The 22,091-nt window shown below is 44.8% G+C and overlaps 1 protein-coding gene across 1 annotated transcript in view; it reads right to left on the bottom strand.

Annotated features, from left to right (window-relative positions):
• ryr2a (ryanodine receptor 2a (cardiac)) overlaps positions 1-22,091 on the bottom strand; it is a 612,110-nt gene that overhangs the window by 74,459 nt on the left and 515,560 nt on the right. Inside the window, exons 84-89 of the mRNA XM_069936123.1 lie at positions 21,212-21,300; positions 20,003-20,131; positions 15,745-15,849; positions 15,023-15,104; positions 9,710-11,016; positions 8,754-8,821 (exon numbers count right to left, since the gene is read on the bottom strand). Of these exons, the coding sequence (XP_069792224.1) occupies positions 8,754-8,821; positions 9,710-11,016; positions 15,023-15,104; positions 15,745-15,849; positions 20,003-20,131; positions 21,212-21,300 (1,780 nt within the window). The remainder of the gene's footprint in view (positions 1-8,753; positions 8,822-9,709; positions 11,017-15,022; positions 15,105-15,744; positions 15,850-20,002; positions 20,132-21,211; positions 21,301-22,091) is intronic.

Raw genomic sequence — 22,091 nt, 5'->3', positions numbered from 1 at the left:
TGTGAAGTTAGTTCAAAGGTGGATACAGGTTAAAAATAGTATATTTTATGGAGCAAAAACCAAAACGTGTTCACTCCATGAGCGTCACCTGGAGACTCTCATTCCTCAATCTCAACTGGTTATAAAAGTGACATGGCCTCAAGGTAATGTCCCTCAGGGTTATTCTAGGAAGCCTCAGGTACTTGTAGTAAAACGTAAGTTTGCAGACTCTGCAATTGAAGTAAAAATATTGCTACGAGCCCAGAGGACCCATAAACCCAGCAGCAATAGATATTCACCAAAACAAATGGTCACTTAAACAAAAGTTGCTTTTAATTATCTTTAAGCATGAAAATAGAATCAAACTTTAACTTATCACTATTGACTTAACTAACCTAACTTAACCCCCTTCTAATTCTAAGCACACATGTCTGTAATGTGTGTGTAAGTTCAAAAAAGTTATTTGATTCACAGTCCAATCTCACTTACCATTCTTCCAAGTTCATTGGTTGCAGGCAATTCTTCGACTGTGCACAGAATTTAACATTTATAAAGTTCACCAGCCTTTGGTGCTTGAAAGGTAAATGGTTACTGCTCAGGAAGGTTCTTGTTGGTTTTCAGAGAGAGAAATTCATTATACGCTGACATCCACAACTGATTTACTTCCTTCAGCCACTTCAGTGTCTTGTCGAAGAAACTTTCCCCCTCAACGTTCTCCAGATGATAACCTTTTTCTTTCAGGTCACCACAGAGTGCCTTTTTGTTTTTCTTATTTTAAGTGAAATATTAGACAGCCAGTCCTTTCCTCTTGCATGAACCACAAGGGCTTTGACCAGGCTGAACTGAACACACACAACCCATCTTCAAAATGGGGTTTTCCACAAGCTTGCTAGATTATCCTGTCCAGTTCTTGCTGCTGACTGTAAAACTGTAGAACTGATCTGTGTGTGTGTGTGTGTGTGTGTGTGTGTGTGTGTGTGTGTGTGTGTGTGTCTCTCTCTCTCTCTCTCACACACACACACACACACACACACACACACACACACACACACACACACACACACACACACACACACACACACACACACACACACACATAGAAAGCCTGTTTTATTCTCTCTGCTTGAAAAACCACACGCCTCTCCTAGAACAGCAAGTTCCGCTCCAGACAGTCTGTGGCTCCAACAAGTTCTTTCATCTTTTGTCTTTTCGTAAACAACAATCCATCAGTGAAGTCTCTTGGGCACTCTCTCAAGCTTTTGCAAAGGCTCTGAAGCCCCGACATGTCTAGCATGAGCAGAGCTCCAGTATTTTAAATAAGATCTGTGTAAAAATGTATGTGACCTACACTAACAAATTTTGACCAAATTTATCTCCCATAAAAATATCTATATTCTGTCATAATATCTTTCTTTCTTTGGCTTGGCTTCGCGGACGAAGATTTATGGAGGGGGTAAAAAGTCCACGTCAGCTGCAGGCTCGTTTGTGGCTGACAAGTCCGATGCGGGACAGGCAGACACGATTGCAGCGGTTGCAAGGGAAAATTGGTTGGTTGGGGTTGGGTGTTGGGTTTTTCCTCCTTTGCCTTTTGTCAGTGAGGTGGGCTCTGCGGTCTTCTTCAAAGGAGGTTGCTGCCCGCCAAACTGTGAGGTGCCAAGATGCATGGTTTGAGGCGTTATCAGCCCACTGGCGGTGGTCAATGTGGCAGGCACCAAGAGATTTCTTTAGGCAGTCCTTGTACCTTTTCTTTGGTGCACCTCTGTCACGGTGGCCAGTGGAGAGCTCGCCATATAACACGATCTTGGGAAGGCGATGGTCCTCCATTCTGGAGACGTGACCCATCCAGCGCAGCTGGATCTTCAGCAGCGTGGACTCGATGCTGTCGACCTCTGCCATCTCGAGTACTTCGACGTTAGGGGTGTAAGCGCTCCAATGGAAGTTGAGGATGGAGCGGAGACAACGCTGGTGGAAGCGTTCTAGGAGCCGTAGGTGATGCCGGTAGAGGACCCATGATTCGGAGCCGAACAGGAGTGTGGGTATGACAACAGCTCTGTATACGCTTATCTTTGTGAGGTTTTTCAGTTGGTTGTTTTTCCAGACTCTTTTGTGTAGTCTTCCAAAGGCGATATTTGCCTTGGCGAGTCTGTTGTCTATCTCATTGTCGATCCTTGCATCTGATGAAATGGTGCAGCCGAGATAGGTAAACTGGTTGACCGTTTTGAGTTTTGTGTGCCCGATGGAGATGTGGGGGGGCTGGTAGTCATGGTGGGGAGCTGGCTGATGGAGGACCTCAGTTTTCTTCAGGCTGACTTCCAGGCCAAACATTTTGGCAGTTTCCGCAAAGCAGGACGTCAAGCGCTGAAGAGCTGGCTCTGAATGGGCAACTAAAGCGGCATCATCTGCAAAGAGTAGTTCACGGACAAGTTTCTCTTGTGTCTTGGTGTGAGCTTGCAGGCGCCTCAGATTGAAGAGACTGCCATCCGTGCGGTACCGGATGTAAACAGCGTCTTCATTGTTGGGGTCTTTCATGGCTTGGTTTAGCATCATGCTGAAGAAGATTGAAAAGAGGGTTGGTGCCAGAACACAGCCTTGCTTCACGCCATTGTTAATGGAGAAGGGTTCAGAGAGCTCATTGCTGTATCTGACCCGACCTTGTTGGTTTTCGTGCAGTTGGATAATCATGTTGAGGAACTTTGGGGGACATCCGATGCGCTCTAGTATTTGCCAAAGCCCTTTCCTGCTCACAGTGTCGAAGGCTTTGGTGAGGTCAACAAAGGTGATGTAGAGTCCTTTGTTTTGTTCTCTGCACTTTTCGTGGAGCTGTCTGAGGGCAAAGACCATGTCAGTGGTTCCTCTGTTTGCGCGAAAGCCGCATTGTGATTCTGGGAGAATATTCTCGGTAACACTAGGTATTATTCTATTTAGTAGAATCCTAGCGAAGATTTTGCCTGCAATGGAGAGCAACGTGATTCCCCTGTAGTTTGAGCAGTCTGATTTCTCGCCTTTGTTTTTGTACAGGGTGATGATGGTGGCATCACGAAGATCCTGAGGCTGTTTACCTTGGTCCCAACAAAGCTTGAAAAACTCATGCAGTTTGGCATGCAGAGTTTTGCCACCAGCCTTCCAGACTTCTGGGGGGATTCCATCCATACCTGCTGCTTTGCCACTTTTCAGTTGTTCGATTGCCTTATATGTCTCATCCAGGGTGGGAACCTCATCCAGCTCTAGCCTTAGGGGCTGTTGAGGGAGCTGGAGCAGGGCGGAATCTTGGACTGAGCGGTTGGCACTGAAAAGAGATTGGAAGTGTTCTGACCATCGGTTGATGATGGAGATCTTGTCGCTGAGGAGGACTTTGCCGTCTGAGCTGCGCAGCGGGCTTTGGACTTGGGGTGAGGGGCCGTACACAGCCTTTAGATCCTCGTAGAAACCCCTAAAGTCGCCAATGTCCGAGCCGAGCTGTGTTCGTTTGGCGAGGCTAGTCCACCACTCATTTTGGATCTCCCGGAGTTTGCGCTGAAGATGGCTGCATGCGCGACGGAAGGCTTGTTTCTTCTCTGGACAGGACGGCTTTGTAAGGTGAGCCTGGTGGGCAGCTCGCTTCTTTGCCATCAGCTCCTGGATTTCCTGGCTGTTTTCGTCAAACCAGGCGGAGGCCCCGGTCCGGGCAGGGAGTGGGAGGGGGCGGCCCCAGTCCAGGCACAGGGAGAGCAGCAGCGGCCCCGGCCCCGGTCCGGGCGAAGGGTAGACGGCGGCGGCCCCGATACGGGCAGGAGCAAGGGGGAGACGGCGGCCCTGGCCTCGGTCGTGTGAAGCAGGCGGAGGCCCCGGTCCGGGCAGGGAGTGGGAGGCGGCGGCCCCAGTCCAGGCACAGGGAGAGCAGCAGCGGCCCCGGCCCTGGTCCGGGCGAAGGGTAGACGGCGGCGGCCCCGATACGGGCAGGAGCAAGGGGGAGACGGCGGCCCCGGCCTCGGTCGTGTGAGGCAGGCGGAGGCCCCGATACGGGCAGAGAGTTGGAGGCGGCGGCCCCAGTCCAGGTACAGGGAGAGCAGCAGCGGCCCCGGCCCTGGTCCGGGCGAAGGGTAGACGGCGGCGGCCCCGATACGGGCAGGAGCAAAGGGGAGACGGCGGCCCCGGCCTCGGTCGAGTGAGGCAGGCGGAGGCCCCGGTCCGGACAGGGAGTGGGAGGCGGCGGCCCCAGTCCGGGCACAGGGAGAGCAGCAGCGGCCCCGGCCCCAGTCCGGGCGAAGGGTAGACGGCGGCGGCCCCGATCCGGGCAGGAGCAAGGGGGAGACGGCGGCCCCGGCCTCGGTCGAGTGGGGCAGGCGAAGGCCCCGATCCGGGCAGAGAGTGGGAGGCGGCGGCCCCAATCCAGGCACAGGGTGAACTGCGGCGGCCTCAGCCCCGGTCCGGGCAGTATGGACCGACCTAGGAGGGGAGGCAGGCCCCTCCAGCCCGGGTAAGAAACCTGCATAGGAGAAGGCCACTCCGATATAAAACCTACGACCCAAGGACCTCGCTGCCACGTCCCAGCTTGCTTGGCCACGGCACATGAACCATGGGTGTAAAGGGTGGGGCCAGTACTGCGCGCACTGCACTCCACCTAAAAGCTCCTTTGCGCAGGCCCGAGGACAGGTCCACGTCCTCCCCCTCCACGTCCTCCCCCTCCACGTCCTCCCCCTCCACGTCCTCCCCCTCCACGTCCTCCCCCTCCACGTCCTCCCCCTCCACGTCCTCCCCCTCAAAAGATGCTCACAAACTCAAGCTAGCATGCTGGAACATCAGAACCATGCTAGACAAGGCTGACAGCCACCGACCTGAACGTCGGTCTGCCCTCATTGCACATGAACTCCTCAGACTTGACATCGACATAGCCGCTCTCAGTGAAGTCCGCCTGGCAGATGTAGGCAGCCTCCAAGAACGTGGCGCGGCCTACACACTCTACTGGTCTGGCAAGCCTTCGGATGAACGACGCCTATCTGGTGTAGGCTTCATGGTCAAGAGCTTCATTGCCTCCAAACTCGAAAACCTTCCGACAGGCCTCTCGGACCGAATCATGTCCATGCGACTCCCACTTCAAAACAAGCGTCACATCACCCTCATCAGTGTCTATGCTCCAACCCTCCAGGCGGAACCAGCAGAAAAGAACAAGTTCTACACCGACCTGCGCAACCTCATCCAACGTACCCCTACAGCCGACAAGGTTGTCATCCTAGGCGACTTCAACGCTCATGTCGGCAAAGTCTCAGAAACCTGGCCAGGAATCCTGGGCAAGCATGGCGTCGGCAAGTGCAACGACAATGGGCGCCTCCTGTTGGAGCTCTGCGCAGAACAGCGACTTGTCATTACAAACACCCTTTTTCAGCAGAGGGACAGCCTTAAGACCACCTGGATGCATCCCCGATCCAAACACTGGCACCTCCTGGACTACATCCTGGTGCGAGAAAGTGACAAACAAGATGTGCTCCACACCAGGGTCATGCCTAGCGCGGAATGCCACACTGACCACCGGCTGGTTCGCTGCAAGCTCAACCTTCACTTCAAGCCAAAGCCCAGAAACAATAAAGCCCCCAGAAAGAGGTTCAATGTTGGAAACCTGCAGTCAGACGAAGCGAGAGGAAACTTCCAGGCAAACCTCAAAGCAAAGCTCGACGTTGCAACCCGCCTCACGGACCCGTCCCCTGAAACCCTCTGGGATCAGTTGAAGACTACCATACTGCAATCCACTGAAGAGGTACTGGGCTTCTCCTCCAGGAAAAACAAGGACTGGTTTGTCATAATATAATGCTTGAGAAACTAAACAGGTTAAACAGTTTACTTTATATAGCAAAAATAAACATACACAACTATCATTTCCAGCTTCTTGCTCCAGCTCCTCCCCTTGCCCCTCCCCCATTTTGTTCGGGTGCCTGCCTACATTTCGGTTTCATCTTGATGAAGGGCTCAAGCCTGAAACTTTGGTTATTTATCTTTATCTTTGCTCTATAAAGAACACTGTTTGACCTGCTGAGTTTTCCCAGCATTGTGTCTTTACTTCAACCATGGTGTCTGCAGACTCGCGTGTTTTATTTACATGTTACAAAAAGCTCGATGCACGACCAGGCATCAGGTCTGTATCCAATATAAAAATATCATGGTAACCAAAAGAGATTGCAGGCACTGGAAAACTGGAGCAACATACACATTTTTGGTGCAACTCAGCGGGTCAGACAGCATCCATGAAAGATCGTAGGAAGTCACCGATTCAGGCTGAACCTCTTCATCAAGAAAGATTTTTTTTAAATCTTGAAGGATTGCACAGGCCCCCATCTATTTCAGAATTTGCATTCAATATCTTGCTCTCACCTTCATGCAACTGAGCACAAGTAGAAGCTCCCCAAGGAAACATGGCCATGAATCTGGTCATGATATTAAATGCTCCACAGTAGTAGAGAAGGACAATGCATGGATTGCCAATCAGTTTGGCTTCTGTGGCCCAAATGATGTTGAACTTTGGAGAAGATGCAACAGAGAGGATTCTATCACACCTCTGGCTTCTACTTTCTAAATACTGGAAAAGCTTTCGACATTGTTTCAAAGTCAATGGCCTCAGATGAACACTTGCAATATGGTTAGAGTTAAGCATCAGGAAACCCTTAATGTAGGTAAGGCCTGCTGTTCCCTATGGCTTCTTTACCCCTGGAGATGAAGGTGAATTCATCTTATTTCAAGCAATGATCATCCCGGATGCAGCACCAGACTGGATCATGTCTCTGCCACCTTGACCAGAGACAGATGGGTCCACACTTTGCAATTACAGCTACAGTAGGATCCTCTGTCAGTAGCTCAGACAATCACTGCTCCCCAAGACAACCACTTCATCAGAGACTATCTCTTCTTCCAGCACCAGCCATGATGCACCATCAATGACTCCAAAAGACTGAAGTGGAGCAAACTAATAGGCTTTTATTAGTTATTAGAACAAAGGCACATCCATGCTGCTTGACTGTCCTGTACTGGGGTAAGGGGCTGTGGAATAGTCTATTCAGGAGTCTGTAGGAGGGGCCACAGGTACAGTCGGCCAATGGGTGCATCCAAAGAGATAAATATATAAATACAGTGGTTTACCACATTCCCCCCTTTTTTCTTTAAGAGTCAGGCAGGCTGAAGTGGAGATGGTACAGTTGCAAATTAACCCTTTCCGGTGGTCTGGTTTGTTGCTGTGATCATCGTAATACTGGCTGCGATTGCAGTGCAGTGGTGGGGTCCTGGGCAGTCTGGGGAACGTGCTTGTAATCGTCAGCATTAGACTAGTGGGTATGTAGAGATGAGTCTGGCGTGTCCTCTGTTAGAGTTCAGGTAATGTGCCATGGCCCTGGTGCATTATGTGTGGCTAGGGGTGAGGGGGGGGGTTAAGGAGTGATCAGTGGAGGTCTCTGGAGCCCCTAAGGATGCCAGATCCCTAATGAAGACAGTGTCCTCATGGCCATCAGGGTATGCCATGTAGGTGCATTGGAGGTTGGCATGGAGGAGGTGGACCTTTTGACTAGAGGGTCGGACTTATGGCTCTTCACATGCATCTGGAGTAGGACTGGCCCTGGGGATGTCAACCATGCTGGCAGCATGGTCCCTGTCACAGATTTCCTGGGGAAGGGAAACATAAGTTCATGTGGTGTGGCATTGGTGGCACTATATAGGAAGGACCTGATGGAGTGGAGCACCTCTGGGAGGACCTCTTGCTAGTGGGAGACTGGAAGGCCCCGAGACAGCAGGGTTAGGAGGACGGCCTTCCATACCATGGCATTCTCCCTTTCCACCTGCCTGTTCCCCTGAGGGTTGTAGCTGGTGGTCCTACTCACTGCAATGCTTCTCTTCCCCAAACCCTATCAAGACCGATCAGAGCAGCATGTAGACATAACACAGTCCCTCTGAAAATATTATTTTCTTAAGAAAATAGACGAAACTGCAAAAGGTTATATAATAATAATCAAATTTAACAACATTTGTTAAGTTTTAACATATGCCAAAATGAATCAATTCCATGTGAAACAACCACAGAAAGACAACTGGAATATTAAATAGAATAAAATGTATTCATTTTAATTCACTATATCATCAAGGAAAATAAAGGTTCATTCTCATCCATTGAATTCATTGTTCATTTTTGAAATATCCATGGATAGATGTTCATCTTTACAGTCAGAGCAGGAATTCAACATAAAGATTGCAAGTTTTTGATGAAGTAGGTTATAACCCAAGCAGTGCAAGTGTAAATTTAGTCCACATTCTCCAAACCACGTGCCTTTATTTGATAAATTATATCTTAGTTCTGGCTTCGAGAGTAAAGGGGAATAAACTCTGAAAGGCAAAATAAATTCTGGAATTTCTGGATATCTGAAATAAAAACTAAAAGTGACGGGAAGACTCAGCTGGTCAACCAACATCTGCAGAGCGATTAACTGAGGCAATATTTCAGCTGCACGTCCTTTCATCATAACATGATCCCTGTTTCTCTTTCCACAGGAACCACCAGTTCTGCTGAATATTTCCATAAAATTCTCTTTCGGGAGAAATAGTGGCGGCGGAGTCAATTGCATTATTTAAGAAAAGGTTGGACAGGTATATGGATGAGAAGAAGATGGAGGGTTATGGGCATTGTGCAGGGAGGTGGGACTAGAAAGGGGTGTTTGGTTCAGTGTGGACTAGAAGGGCCTAATGGCCTGTTTCCGTGCTGTAATTGTTATGTTATGTTATGTTAATCTAAAATCGAAAGGATGTGGATTAATCAAATTACTCACTCAGCTTTCTCTGGTTCTACTTTATAATCTTCTTTCTCTTCTGCCACGTCTTCTGCTGCTTCTTCGGCCTAACAATACATCCGAATATTAAAATAATGATACAACTAACTGTTGCTTGTTCTATTTAATCATGTTGGTGAATTTTTAACCCAAGGAAAATTTACCTATCGAGTAGAATTACCGAGAGAGGAAAAGATTTGTCATTATAAGGAATGATTAGAATCCACAGGGTTGAGGGCAAATCAAAAATTAAACTATATGTAAACTAAGACAGGACGAGTGGAATGATCTTCAGTGGGAAGGAGGAGGAGACCGATGGATTGGAAGCGTGGACAAAACTTCAGGGGAGGAAAATTTAGATTTCTGGGAGTTAAGAATCAGAAACTCATGCCATTTATGACAAGGCCTAGTGAAAAAGAAATTGTCCAGTTCCAAGCATCGTGTAAGACTGAAAGGTCACAACTTCCCAGCGACTTTATAAGGAAAGAGAGAGATTTACTGCAGCTTCTACATAATGTGGAATGGAAGAAGAAAGTAAGAAATTATGCTGGAGTTATTTCGAGCAGGATAAGTTTGTAACATTAGCATTAATTTCAGCAACTTGGCCCAAAGGTGTCTCAAATATTATATTAAATTAACAAAAATCCAGGTTAATTTCAGTTTTGCCATCTTAAAAGCAGGGTGCCAGATACAAAATAAGTGCAGATTGGAACTATAATGTGCAGGCCAATCTCAGATTCACCATATTGTTGTATTTAAATTATTGACCAAAAGCAAGAAAGAAACAGAAATGTTTGGAAACACCATAGAGAGAGAGAGAGAGAGAGAGAGAGAGAGAGAGAGAGAGAGAGAGAGAGAGAGAGAGAGAGAGAGAGAGAGAGAAGAGAGAAGAGAGAGGGAGAGGGAGAGAAAGAGAGGGAAAGAGGGAGAGAGAGAGGGAGAATGCCATACATCACCTGGAAGTTGATCGGAGGTTCGGGCAGTGACAGAGTAGGAGAAGGTGGACCAATTAGATCATTCATGCGGGCATTCGGGTTATGTGGAATTAGCTTGTAACGCCCTCCCTCACGCCGTAGATCCAGACCAAAGATATCGGTGAGGAAGTCACTCTCCTCGTTGATTCCTCTGAGATAAGTCAAATCTTCAGATGGCAGGGTCAATTGACGAACCTTCCCTTCTCCCTCCCCAACTTCACCTCGCACTTCATCGTGCGTTGGATCTGGCATATTAGCTAAAAGTTCCGTCACTTTAATCTTCTTGGCTCCCTCAACGAGGCTCCCTCCCAAGAAGGTGCCGTACATGATGCGGAAAAATCCACGGAAAACGCTGAAGACGAAATGGGACAACCCAATCAATAAACTCCAATAAAAGGAAAAGAAGGTCATGACCATATCCTTCATTGTCATCTTTTTAATTTTCTTCAGCTGTTTTTTGAGGCTTTTGGTGGTCAGCAGCTTCATGAAAATCATCACATTGTACCTGAGAGCCACTAAGGCAGATCTAATCGTGGTCATGGAGAAGAATCCCATTCTGGGATCCTCTTCCTCTATTTTGTCCTTTTGAGTTTCTCCTTTACACACAGACCTCTCATTAGAATCTGACTCTGAGATTTGAGCTGCCAACTGCATTTCAAATATCGTATCTTCACAAAAATTGACAAAGAGTTCCATCTTTTCTTTCTCTCCTCCTTCGTTGACAACATCAAAGATGAATTGCCTCTTGGACTCTTTCACTTGAGGCTTCTCCCATTGAGTCCTACTGGATTCGCTGATTTCAAAGTACACCCTCTCAATCCGTTTGGCACTTCCCATAATCTCAATACGGCCAAGAAATGGCTGGAAATAGTTGAGGACACTCTCAGCCAACTCCAGAAAAGTCTGCAGCCGAGTATCATGGGGCATGTGTTCGGATAAGTTGGTAAGTAGAACAGCAACATTGAAACCAATGTCTTTTGCAGGTTCATGAAACCTTTCAACAAACTCCTCATAATCCAACATCTCATTCTCATCTGTTTCCGCACATGAGAGTAGGAATTCCGTCTCTGACTGTGTATAGTGTTTATGACTCTCCATGGCCTTCTGGAAGTCCCTCTTAGAGATCAAACCTTTGCAATCAGGATCATATTCTTTGAATGCATCAGATGAGGTCAGGTTCTTCAGTTTAAGGAACATGTCAAAGAATTTGAGAATCATTTCAACGTTGTTTGAAGATTCCACCAACATGTCCACCATTTGTTTTCCAATTGTTCCATTGACGACATTTCCTAAAATAAATAATTCATGTAGCATTACAATGGATCAATTAACTATCCTTCTCTTGCATATGGCTGGTTTAATATTCATAATTTAATCCCTTTGGCCTGATTAGACTTGGTCATCACAGGCAGGAAAAGCACTTTGTAAGTAGAGGGTGATTTTAAGGACAGAATGTGATAATGAATAAAACATTGACCCTCCTTCCAAACGAACGCAATTCCCTTTCCCACTTTGCATGCACAGTCTTCCCATTCTGTTAGCTTTCCTAATTACTTACAGCAATAAGGTCACAAGTTTTTTTTCTTCCATTGATAAAGGGTTTATTGTCATACAGTGAAGTTCAATGTACATACGCACTGATATTGTTACTTTGTGCAGCGAAACAGAAAGAACCATAGAATCATAGCACACTACGGCAGAAAAACAGGCCCACCAGCCCTTCTAGTCTGTGCCAAACTTATTCTGCCTCATCCCATTGACCTGCACCCAGTCCACAGCCCTCCATACTCTGTCTATTTGTCCAAATTTTACTTGAATATTAAAATTGAGTCCGAATTCACCACTTCAGCTGGCAGCTTGTTCCACACTTCCACCACTCTCTGTGTGAAGAGGTTCCCCCTGATGTTTACCTTAAACTTTTCCCCTTTCAACCTTAAACAATGTCTGCCAGTTTATACCTCAATTAACCTCAGTGGAAAAAAGCCGACTTGCATTTACTCTATCTCTACCCATCATACTTTTGTGTATCTCTGTCATATCTGCCTCATTCTTTTGCACTCCAGGGAATAAATTCTTAGCTAGATTAACCTTTCCCTGTAATCCAGTTCCTCAAATCTCAGAAACATCCGAAATCTAGTAAATCTTCTCCACAGACTTTAAAGTTCAAATTCAAGTTTAAATTTATTTATCATTCAATTGTACAAGTACAATCCGACAAAACAGCATTCTCTGGTCCTCGGTGCAAAACAGTGCAAGCACACATACATCACAACACACATACAGACAAATACATATGCACAGTATATACAAGTAGTAAAACAAAATATATTGTTAAATAGACTAGACACAGAGGAGTTGTATGAGCAAAGTGGTCAAACTGTCTGTGGGAGGAAGCTGTTTCTCAGCCTGGTGAGTCTGTCACTCCTGTATCTCTTTCCTGACAGGAAGATGCTATGTGCAGAATGGTAGGGGTCTTCACTGATTTTACGAGTCCTCTTTAGTCAAGGATCCTGGTAAATCACATCAAGGGGGAGGGGGAGAGAGACCCAGAGATCCTTTCTGCTGGATTGACCTCCAATCCAGCAACCATACCACATTGTGATGCAGCCGGCCAGGATGTCCTCAATAGATCTCCTGTATAAAGCCGTAGCCTTGCCCGCCTTAGTCCTTGCAGGAAGGCCAGTCGCTATTTCACCTTCCTGATCTTTCCTGCAGTTAAGTGACCAAAGCTGCACACAATACTCCAAATTTGGCCTCATCAATGTTCTCTACAAATTTACCATGACCTCCAAATTCATATACTCAGTATTTTGAGTTTATGAAGCCAAAGTGCCAAAAGCTCTTTTTAAGATCTGTGACACCACTTTCGGTGAATTGTGTATCTGTATTCCCAGATTCCTTTGTTCTGCTGCATCCTCAATGCATGGATGGATGGATTTCGCCAGTAGGTGGGCTACCTGATCCGGCATTCCATCCGCCATTTTGCTGCCCATTTTTCCAGTTGTTTCAGATCCCTCTACAAGCTTTGTAAACCTTCCTCACTGTCCACTACACCTCCAGCAATTGTATCATCTGTAAACTTACTGTTCCATGGGTGAAGTAAAAACATGAAATGCTGGAAAAGCTCAGCAGGGCAGTGTCCTTTATTTCTTCTTCTTTGGCTTGGCTTCGCAGACGAAGATTTATGGAGGGGTAATGTCCACGTCAGCTGCAGGCTCGTTTGTGGCTGACAAGTCCGATGCGGGACAGGCAGGCACGGTTACAGCGGCTGCAGGGGAAAATTGGTGGGTTGGGGTTGGGTGTTGGGTTTTTCCTCCTTTGCCTTTCGTCAGTGAGGTGGGCTCTGCGGTCTTCTTCAAAGGAGGTTGCTGCCCGCCAAACTGTGAGGCGCCAAGATGCACGGTTTGAGGCGATAAACATACATAACCGCCGTTTCGGGCTTGAGTCCCAAATTTCTTCAGTTATCCAAAAAATTTTCAGAGCTAAAATGATGTCACAGGTTGAAAAAATTAATTATAAAGATCTTATCTTGTTGAGCTTGTTTTTTTTTGGTGAGAATTAAACATTTTTTCATGCTTTAAAAGCCTTCCCTTGTTTGTTGTTGTTTAAACACTGTTGCAAGTGATTTGCCGTTGTTACTGGGGTATTTTTTAAAAATGACTAGTTACCCGAAAATATCATTTATCCGACATAGGCCCGGACCCAACCATTTCGGATAATCGGAGTTGTACTGTATTTGATAACGTTCTGAATCTCCTCAGAAAACAAATGCATTGGTGTGCCTTCTGCACAGTTTCCTTGATGTGTTAGGTCCTGGAGAGATGCTGGCATGAATTAGATTTGGGGTGAAAATCACCATCTTCACCTTAAACTGACAGGATATCATGGTGAAACCATCAAGGTGAGTTGGAGGATCGAAAGTACAGCGTCGACTAGCCTCAGTTACCAATGCTTTTAATTTTTTTAAAATATAAACATACAGCACAGTACAGACCATTTTAGCCCACGAGTCCATGCCGACCAATTTACACCCAATTAGCTGACACCCCCGGAACATTTCAAACGGTGGGAGAAAACTGGAGCCCCCAAAAAAAACCCATGCAGACATGGGGAGAACTGAGAAAATCCTTAGACACCATGGGATTCAGTCCCAATCGCTGGCACTCTAACTGCTACACCAACCGTACTGCAGACAGTTGTTTTTTCCAAAAATAAATTTTATTCACAACAAGTTATTTACAAAAAAAGAAAATTGTTAGGTCTTTTCACATCCTTAGTGTCATATCCATACATTTTCATCAATGTACATTGTTACATATACTCTCTAATTACACCATTACCACCATTGAGGAACCTGCCACACTTCCCCCTTCGCTGTTTGATGGCTTCCCCTCGGTCTCAGCCCCTCAGCCCTCAGGATTCTAGACTGTGGACCTTCTGCACAGCAACCTCACTTTAGCTGCACCAAGTCTCAGTGTGTCCCTCACCACATACTGCAACCTGAAGGGTATCAGACAGAAGCAATCCCTCAATGACATCTCAGTGTGCTGAAAGACGAACAGGTTTCAAACTGATCAAAGGGCATCATTCACTGAGTTGATGATCTTCCGGCAGCTCTGCATGTCTGTTTGTGTGTGCGTCCCTGGAAACAGCCCATAAATCAGAGGGTCCTCTTTCACACTGCTGCAAGGGGTGAATTGTGATAAGGACCCTTGCATCCTCTCACAGGTAATAAGAAACCAGCACTGATCACAGCCTTGTTGTACAGTTCATGAGAGTTTTGTGATCTCGGTTCCCTTGGTCACGCCACACCTTCCCGTGATTTTGCAGGCTGCCTGCAGCCTGGTTCTTCAGCAGATGGAGTTATAGTGTGATGGGTGTCCAGACACTAGAGAGACAGCCGTGTTGCCCTGCCCTGTGTTCTCCCTGGCCTCCATCACAGCCTTACGCACAGCTGTTTTCAACAGTTGAGAGTTTTCTGCGCAACTCCACACAGGTTTCACTTTAGTGCATGATTTGAGATGTAAGTATCTGCATGTATTTTGAATGTATTATTGGCCTATTTCATGACTTTTTTTTCTAGTAGATGATAAATGCTAAGGGCAGCACACATTTGGTGCATCTAAAAAAAGGGTGAAATGTGATTACTGGACACAAGATATTTCTGGTTGGAACTAAATCCAAGTAGAAATAAGATTGAAAATAAGCAGAAAAGCAACATTGGGTAGTCCTCAGTACCAACGTATTTTCTTTTTATGTAATTCAGTTATTGTTGTTGCATTTCATCTCACTGACCTTCCAACATTGAAAGCAGCATTACCACCATATCCTTTTGGAGATCCATCAACTCCTTCAGCAGCTCAATCTGGCTGGAATCCTGGAAATTATAAATAGATGCTGTAATGGATCATTCCATTCACATGAACTGTCATGGAATCATGGAGGCACACGGTACAGAGACAGGCCCTTCGGCCCACCAGATCCCTGCAGATTAACAGCCACTCACTGACACTAATATTGTAATTTGAATTTCCCCACCTTCTCAGCAACTCACACCCGATGCTCGCACTCACATGCACAATTGGCCAGTTGACCTGCCAATCTGCACAACTACGGGATGTGGGAGGAATTTGGAGAGCTCCAAGGAAACCCATGTATATGGTCACCAGGAGAATGGGCAAACTCCACACAGACAGCACTGCAGATCAAAAGTGAACCCAGGCCCTTAGTGCCATGAGCCAGCTGCTCTATTAACTGCATCACTGTTTTAAGCATATATGAATTTTTTTTTCCCACTTTGTGATCAAATAATGGTCTGGGGGGGGGGGGTCATTATTCAAATTACTTAACATTTATGAGAAATAAAAAATCAACAAAAAGTTCATTTCCATGAATTTAAAATGAAGGTAACAATCTTTTACCCTTTTATGGTTTTTCTAGATAAATTGTTCCTAGTGTTCCCAAAGGCCCTTTCTGCTCTTTAACAGGAAAAGCCATCCTGAAGCTGATTGACTAACCTGGGACAGCTTCATTTGCATGTGAGCAAAGACATGAAGGAAACCAACGACTGCATCCCACAGTCTGCTGTGCGCCAGGCTCTGCTGATTCCCAGTACATGGGCCCTTTAGAACAATAAAGCAGAATTAATTCCATTGTGAAGTTTTTAATTTATTAACTTTAGATATTCAACACAGTAACAGGCCATTTCGGCCCATGAGCCCGTGCTGCCAAATTGCACCTAGTTGATCTACCACCCCAGTAAATGTTTGAACAGTGGGAGGAAACCAGATCGCCCAGAGGAAACCCACTGAGACACGAGGAGAACATAGACAGCGCCAGATTCGAACACCAGATGCTGGCGATGTAACAGCGTTGTGCTAACTGCTATGTTAACCATGCCTCCATGATGTTGGCAAGAGATCACCTTAATATGCAGAAAATGACGACTAAAACCAGAACAAATAGCTTCTAGTTCCACTTAATGGTTGTGGTCCAATGAATGAGAGGTTATTTTAAACAGGCAAATCTAACTCACTTGATTGGAATTTTTTGATGAGTTAACTGTGAAGGTTGATCATTTTATGTTGAATTGTACTTTTGGAAGGAATTCAATACAATGGGATTAAACAAGAGCAGAAACTGACAAAAAGCCCAGGAGGACAGGCAGCACCTATGCAAGGAGAAACAGAGTTAATGTTCCAAGTCAAAGACCTTTCGGGAGAACTGGGAAAGAGTTGCAGAAGGTGGAGGAAGCCAAAGAGAAATATCTTTTGTAGGGTGAGGTCATGGTTGGCATGGAGATAAATTGTTTGGGTCTCTGGTCAATAGGTTAGTGAGGGCACACAAGAGGCTGCAGATGCTGGATTTTGGAGCAAAAGGCAGCCTGCTGGAGCAACTCAGAAAGCAGCATCGGTGGGATAAAGAGAAGGTCATCGTCTCAAGTTGGAACTCTTCATTGAGATTTAGATGCATAAAATCAAAAATTGAGAGGCTGACAAGAGTCTTGATGACTCATGTTTCTGGCCTGAAACATTCTTTTTCTCCCCCTGATGGTGCTGGCTGAGTTCCTCCAGCGTATTGTTTTTTTTTTCAATTTGGCTTGAAGCTACTGAGGGCAGTTGGAGAGTGGGAATTCAAACAAGGGAATGTGAAAAGTTGTGATACGCAGAGCTACAGGACTTGCCCACTAGATCAAGATGTGTTGATGGAGAGAGAGAGAGAGAGAGAGAGAGAGAGAGAGATAAAAACCGATCCAACGTGACAAGCGACTTGCAGCTGGTCTGGCCAGTTCTGACGAGACAGAGAAAGTGAGTCCCTTGAAAATGTGGATCTCTCAAGGTTGCTGTACAAGCTGATAGGGTAGTTAAGAAGGCTGATTGCATTCTGGCCTTCATTAATCTGGGATTGAGTTCAAGATATGTGAAATAACATTCCTGCTCTCTAAAACTCTGGTTAGACCACACTTGGAATATTGTGTTCAATTCTGGTCAACTCTTTACAGGAAGGATGTGGAAGCTATGGAGAGGGTGTAGAGGAGATTTTCCAGGATGTTGCCTAGATTGGAAAATATATCTTATGAAGTAACAGAGCTAGGGGTTTACCTCTGGAGTGAAGAAGGATGAGGTCTACATGATTCTGAGAGGCAAAGATAGGGTGAACAGCCAGCATCTTTTCCCTAGTGCAACAATAGCAAATACAAGAGGACATCTGTTTAAGGCGAGGCAAGGAAAATTCGGGGGAGACTTCAGGGATAAGGTTTTTACACAGAGTAGTGGGTGCTTGGAATGTATTGTCAGGGGTGGTACAATAGGGACATTTAAAACTCTCTTAGTCACATGAATGCAAGAAAAAGAGGGTTATGGGTGTGAGGTAAGGAAGGTTTAGATTGCTGAGTTGATTTACATAGGTTGGCGCGCCAAAGTGCCTGGACTGTGCTGTAATGTTTTATGATCCACAAGTCTGGAAATGAGCCCAGACAGCAACAGGTACTGTGCCACAGACCTGAGTAGGAACACTATATAAATGTGATGGGGAAACTCAGCACATTTGTGCATTACACTCAGCCCCAGCAGCAGTAGGTTTTCTTGTATTAACTCTAAAGTGGCAGGAATCAAGGAGCTGACAGTCACCCCCAAGCACAGTAGACCGTTTTCATAAAAATTGAAGGTTAAGTGTGGATATTGAATGAGTTCATCATCAGAAGGTTTTCAGGCTGAGTTGTTTGCAGTGGTATCCAGTCCATTGCTCCTTTCAATGTTTACAAATGTAATGCATCCAATGAGAACCATGGTCACAGGGATGGTGTTGAAGGTAAGTATTAGCTTCCTGACACTCGTGACAAAAGGAGCTGAAACAGAAAGGAAGTGTGAAATGATTCATTTTGGGAGGGCCATGACATCATAAAGAACATATTTTAGAAAGTTTGATGAGGATGCAAGAACTTGTGCTTAAATGTGGTGCAGGACAACTTGATATGGTGGTCAAAAAAATTTTGTTTAGAGATACTGAACTGTGACAGGTCCTTCTGGCCCATGAGCCCATTCTGCCTTAAATACACCCACGTGACCTATTAACCTTCAAACCCCGTGTGTCTTTGGAACGTGGGAGGAAACCGGAGCACCCAGAGGAAAACCACACGGTTATGGGGAGAACGTGAAAACTTCTTACAGACAGCAGCAATTTTGAACCTGGTTGTAACAGTACTGTGCTAACTATGCAACTAACTGTGATTTACTCAGCTTCATGAATAAAGGAACGTAATAGGAGAAGAGTAAATCATTGTTAGGTCTCAGTTCCACTTGTTGATTTGCAATGACGGAGAAAAATCATAAAGGCCTTCAGAAACACACAGGGTGAACAGGGATGTAGGACTACAGTTTTGAAGAGCCCTTGGAAATGTTGGATCTATCTTCCTTAGAATATAGAGGGTAGCCTCAGGGAAGTTTTGAAAAAGAGGAGGTGATGCATGGGTCAAAACCAAAAAATCAAATCATCATCAAAATATCTGGAACAGAGCTAAGCAGAACTTCTTTTCTTGATCAGTTGTTGGGATCTGGATCACTTCGAAATGACGTGGTGGAAGCTGATGATCACAGGGAAGGATGTTCGAGATTAACAAAGTAACACATTTTCGGAGAAGATGTGGAGATATTGGGACCATGATCACTGCTCTTTCGGAGGAAGCACAGGCACATTGGGCTGAATGGTCATAAATTAATTTTCAGAATGTCAACTTGTTTAAGCTGATTTTTCCTCTGAGTCCTAAGCCAGAGGTTTCTGGGGACACTGGACAAGCAGAGCAAGATTATTTACCCTCAGTTTGCAGTTACACATCTGACATATAAAGCATCAATTGCCAGCTGAACTTAGCAGTGTTCACAATTCTAGCCTTTTGTTGGCTTTTGCAAAAGGTAGTGGACACAGCTCAGAACACCATCGTCAAGAACATCCACAGGGAATACAGCAGCAATCACCAAGGATCTACACCACCCAGGACACACTCTGTTCTCATTGCTACCATCAGGAAACCGGTCTAGGTGCCACAGAACTCGCACCACCAAGTTCAGGAACAGCTGCTCCCCTCCACCATCAGACTCCTCAACAATAAACTCAATCAGGGATCATTTAAGGACTCTTACTTGAGCACTTTATTGATTATTTGTCCCTCTGCATTGCACAGCCAGATTGTTAGCATTTCTTTATTTATTTGAGTACAGTTTTGTTTTTTGCACTACCAATAAGTGGTAATCCTGCCTTGTCCACAGGAAAAGGAATCTCAAGGTTGCATGTGATATCATGTATGTACTTTGACAATAAATCTGAAATCTGAATCGGAATTTTTTTTTAAGAAAAGCCTGCAAGAAATGAAGGGGAATGTCAGTTTGAGGTGTGCATTGAACTGGGATTCACTGATAATATGTTGTGGATGGCTGGCTCCATCCCCATCTGTTCACATATAACCCTGGTTTCCCGCCTAAACCAAGAACCCTTCCAATTTTATACTGTGAAATCCTACCCATAGTTAATAAAGGCGGTTGTTCTCCCTCCAGTCGTGAGAGCTTTTATTCATGCTATACTGTGTGAGAAATGAAAGCATAGCCTTGCTCTTGCTATACTGTCACATAGAAAATGTGCAAACTCCTGGCAGACAGTGCCCACGTTGAGGACCACTGCACAGTGCCACAACAAAGCCAACCTGCAAATAATGCCTGTGTCTCTCATCTAACACACAAATCTAATTTTTTGGGGTGTACTGAGATTTTGTCTTGATCCTACCTGAATATATTCTGTCAGTGTGTTGAACACCTGCTTTGCAACATTGATTGCCTTTGAGAAATTGCGCTGCCCTTGTTCATCAATGATGTCCTTTGCAGAATAAAACCAATAGAAGTCACTGATCGACTCCTACAAGCAAAGAAAGAAATATTGAGATTATTGTAGACACAAACAGTTCTTTTTTAATATTTTTGTTAACATTTAAACCTCACATCCAAAAATACAGAGTATAAATGGATATATGTTAAAAGTTAAAAAAAATACATTATACTTATATCATTTCATCCAAGACATATTATCAAACATATTATCTTGTATTGATATTTAATTATTTTATTATAAAAAATGAAAATCTAAACCCACTACCAGGAAAGAACCTGTTTGGCCAAAAAAAGGAAGACAGAATTTTTATCAGTGATAAATTACCTCATTAGTTGACAGTTCTACCTTCATAACAAATCCAAGATTTATAAAAGTAATTCAAAAAGGGTCCCCACAATGTTTGAAAATTTGAATAACAAATAGCTGAATACTTTCAAGAAGTTGAACGCAGACCAGGATGTGGAGAGCATAAATCAATAGGAGTGAATGCATGATTAGTAGTAGATGGGAACTTCATCTTGGTGAGGTGGAGAGCCAGTTTCTGTGCATCTCTCCTTGACACAATGATTTTTTTTTGCTGGACTATTAGTGATTTTCCAGGACAAGACCACAATATATCCAGTTACCAACCCCGCCTCCCAAAAAAAAAGATGCTGAGCCTCCTGTTTCTTAAATTAATAATCTCACCATTTACAGGTAGTCTCCGACTTATGACCAATGCATTTTAGGACCATCCTTATATACAACCAAAAAATATAACGGCTGCCTGCATACAATTGTGACATAAGCGCGGTAAATTCACCAAAGAAGATGCCATGCTCACATACATCCATTTTGAGTTGTGACCTGTTGGTCAGAATGGAACTCGGATGTACTTCAGGGAATAACTATCGTTGTAACCCTAACCCAACCTGAATTGGTCAGATTCATACAAGTCTCAGCAATCACCACTTCCAGACCTGTGTTGCTGTGGGTCAGGGCTACTGTCTATTTGCCACTTGTCCAACCCCATTCTGCCCACCTGAATATTTTAGAATCAAGGCAATTTGTTTAGACATCATCTCCCGTCAAAACTAAAGAACGTTGTTCATTTCTGATATACAATACCTGAACTCTTAAGAGATAGTCCACAGTTGAAATGATGATGTTGACTGTTGTGTTGTTGCCTGTCTGGGTTCGCAGGTAATTCTGGAAATCTTCAGACAAAGAAATCAGAATTTAAAGAATGAACCATATCCAGACAGGTGTACACTCAATTGCTGCAGCTTGAAATCTAATCTCTGCCGTTCCTGAAATATTGATCAAGAGGAAATGAGAGCATTCACTGACAATCCAAAATTTGGAGTGTTTCAAGAAATGGCATTCCTTTTTATAGGGAGAATTGCAGATTTTCTGTTGCAAGATGGATTCCAGATGTTGTAATTGCTTGCAGCAGATAGTTATCGTGCAAGAGAAAATCTTATTAATTCTGTGCTTGGTGATTTCTCACCCAACCCTTTCAACTTCTGTACATTGGAGTGTTTTTATTCTTCTGCTGTTACAAGCTATTGACTTTTTTTTTGCATCTGGGTAGTGTCCTTTCTTCGTGTTTCTGGAAATTTCAAATTTTATGTAACTAGACTCGCTTTTTGTGCGTAAAGGATAATATATTTTTTGTCCCACAATTTGGGATATGCTCTTCCCAAATTCAATTTTATGTCTAGAAAATGTAAATTAATTTTATATTTATAGAAATTAGTTACTCATGGCACAGAACATGTATATGGGTGCCCTTGGGTTAATACTAACAAAAAAAAAGATTTGGCACGTCGACTTCAACATGTTGAACCACAGGTGGACTGTGGAAAGTACGTTCTCTGGTTGCATCAAGGTCTGGTTTGGAAACTTAAGTGCTCAGGAACACAAAAAGCTGAAGAAAGCTGCAAACCTAACCAAGTCCATGATTGGCTCCAACCTCCCGACCACTGAAGGCATCTATAGGCCAACA

The sequence above is a fragment of the Narcine bancroftii genome, chromosome 4, assembly GCF_036971445.1.
Source record: "Narcine bancroftii isolate sNarBan1 chromosome 4, sNarBan1.hap1, whole genome shotgun sequence".
Classification (NCBI taxonomy): domain Eukaryota; kingdom Metazoa; phylum Chordata; class Chondrichthyes; order Torpediniformes; family Narcinidae; genus Narcine; species Narcine bancroftii.
The sequence above is the reverse complement of the archived record's forward strand: the minus strand, read 5'-3'. Positions and strand labels throughout refer to the sequence as shown.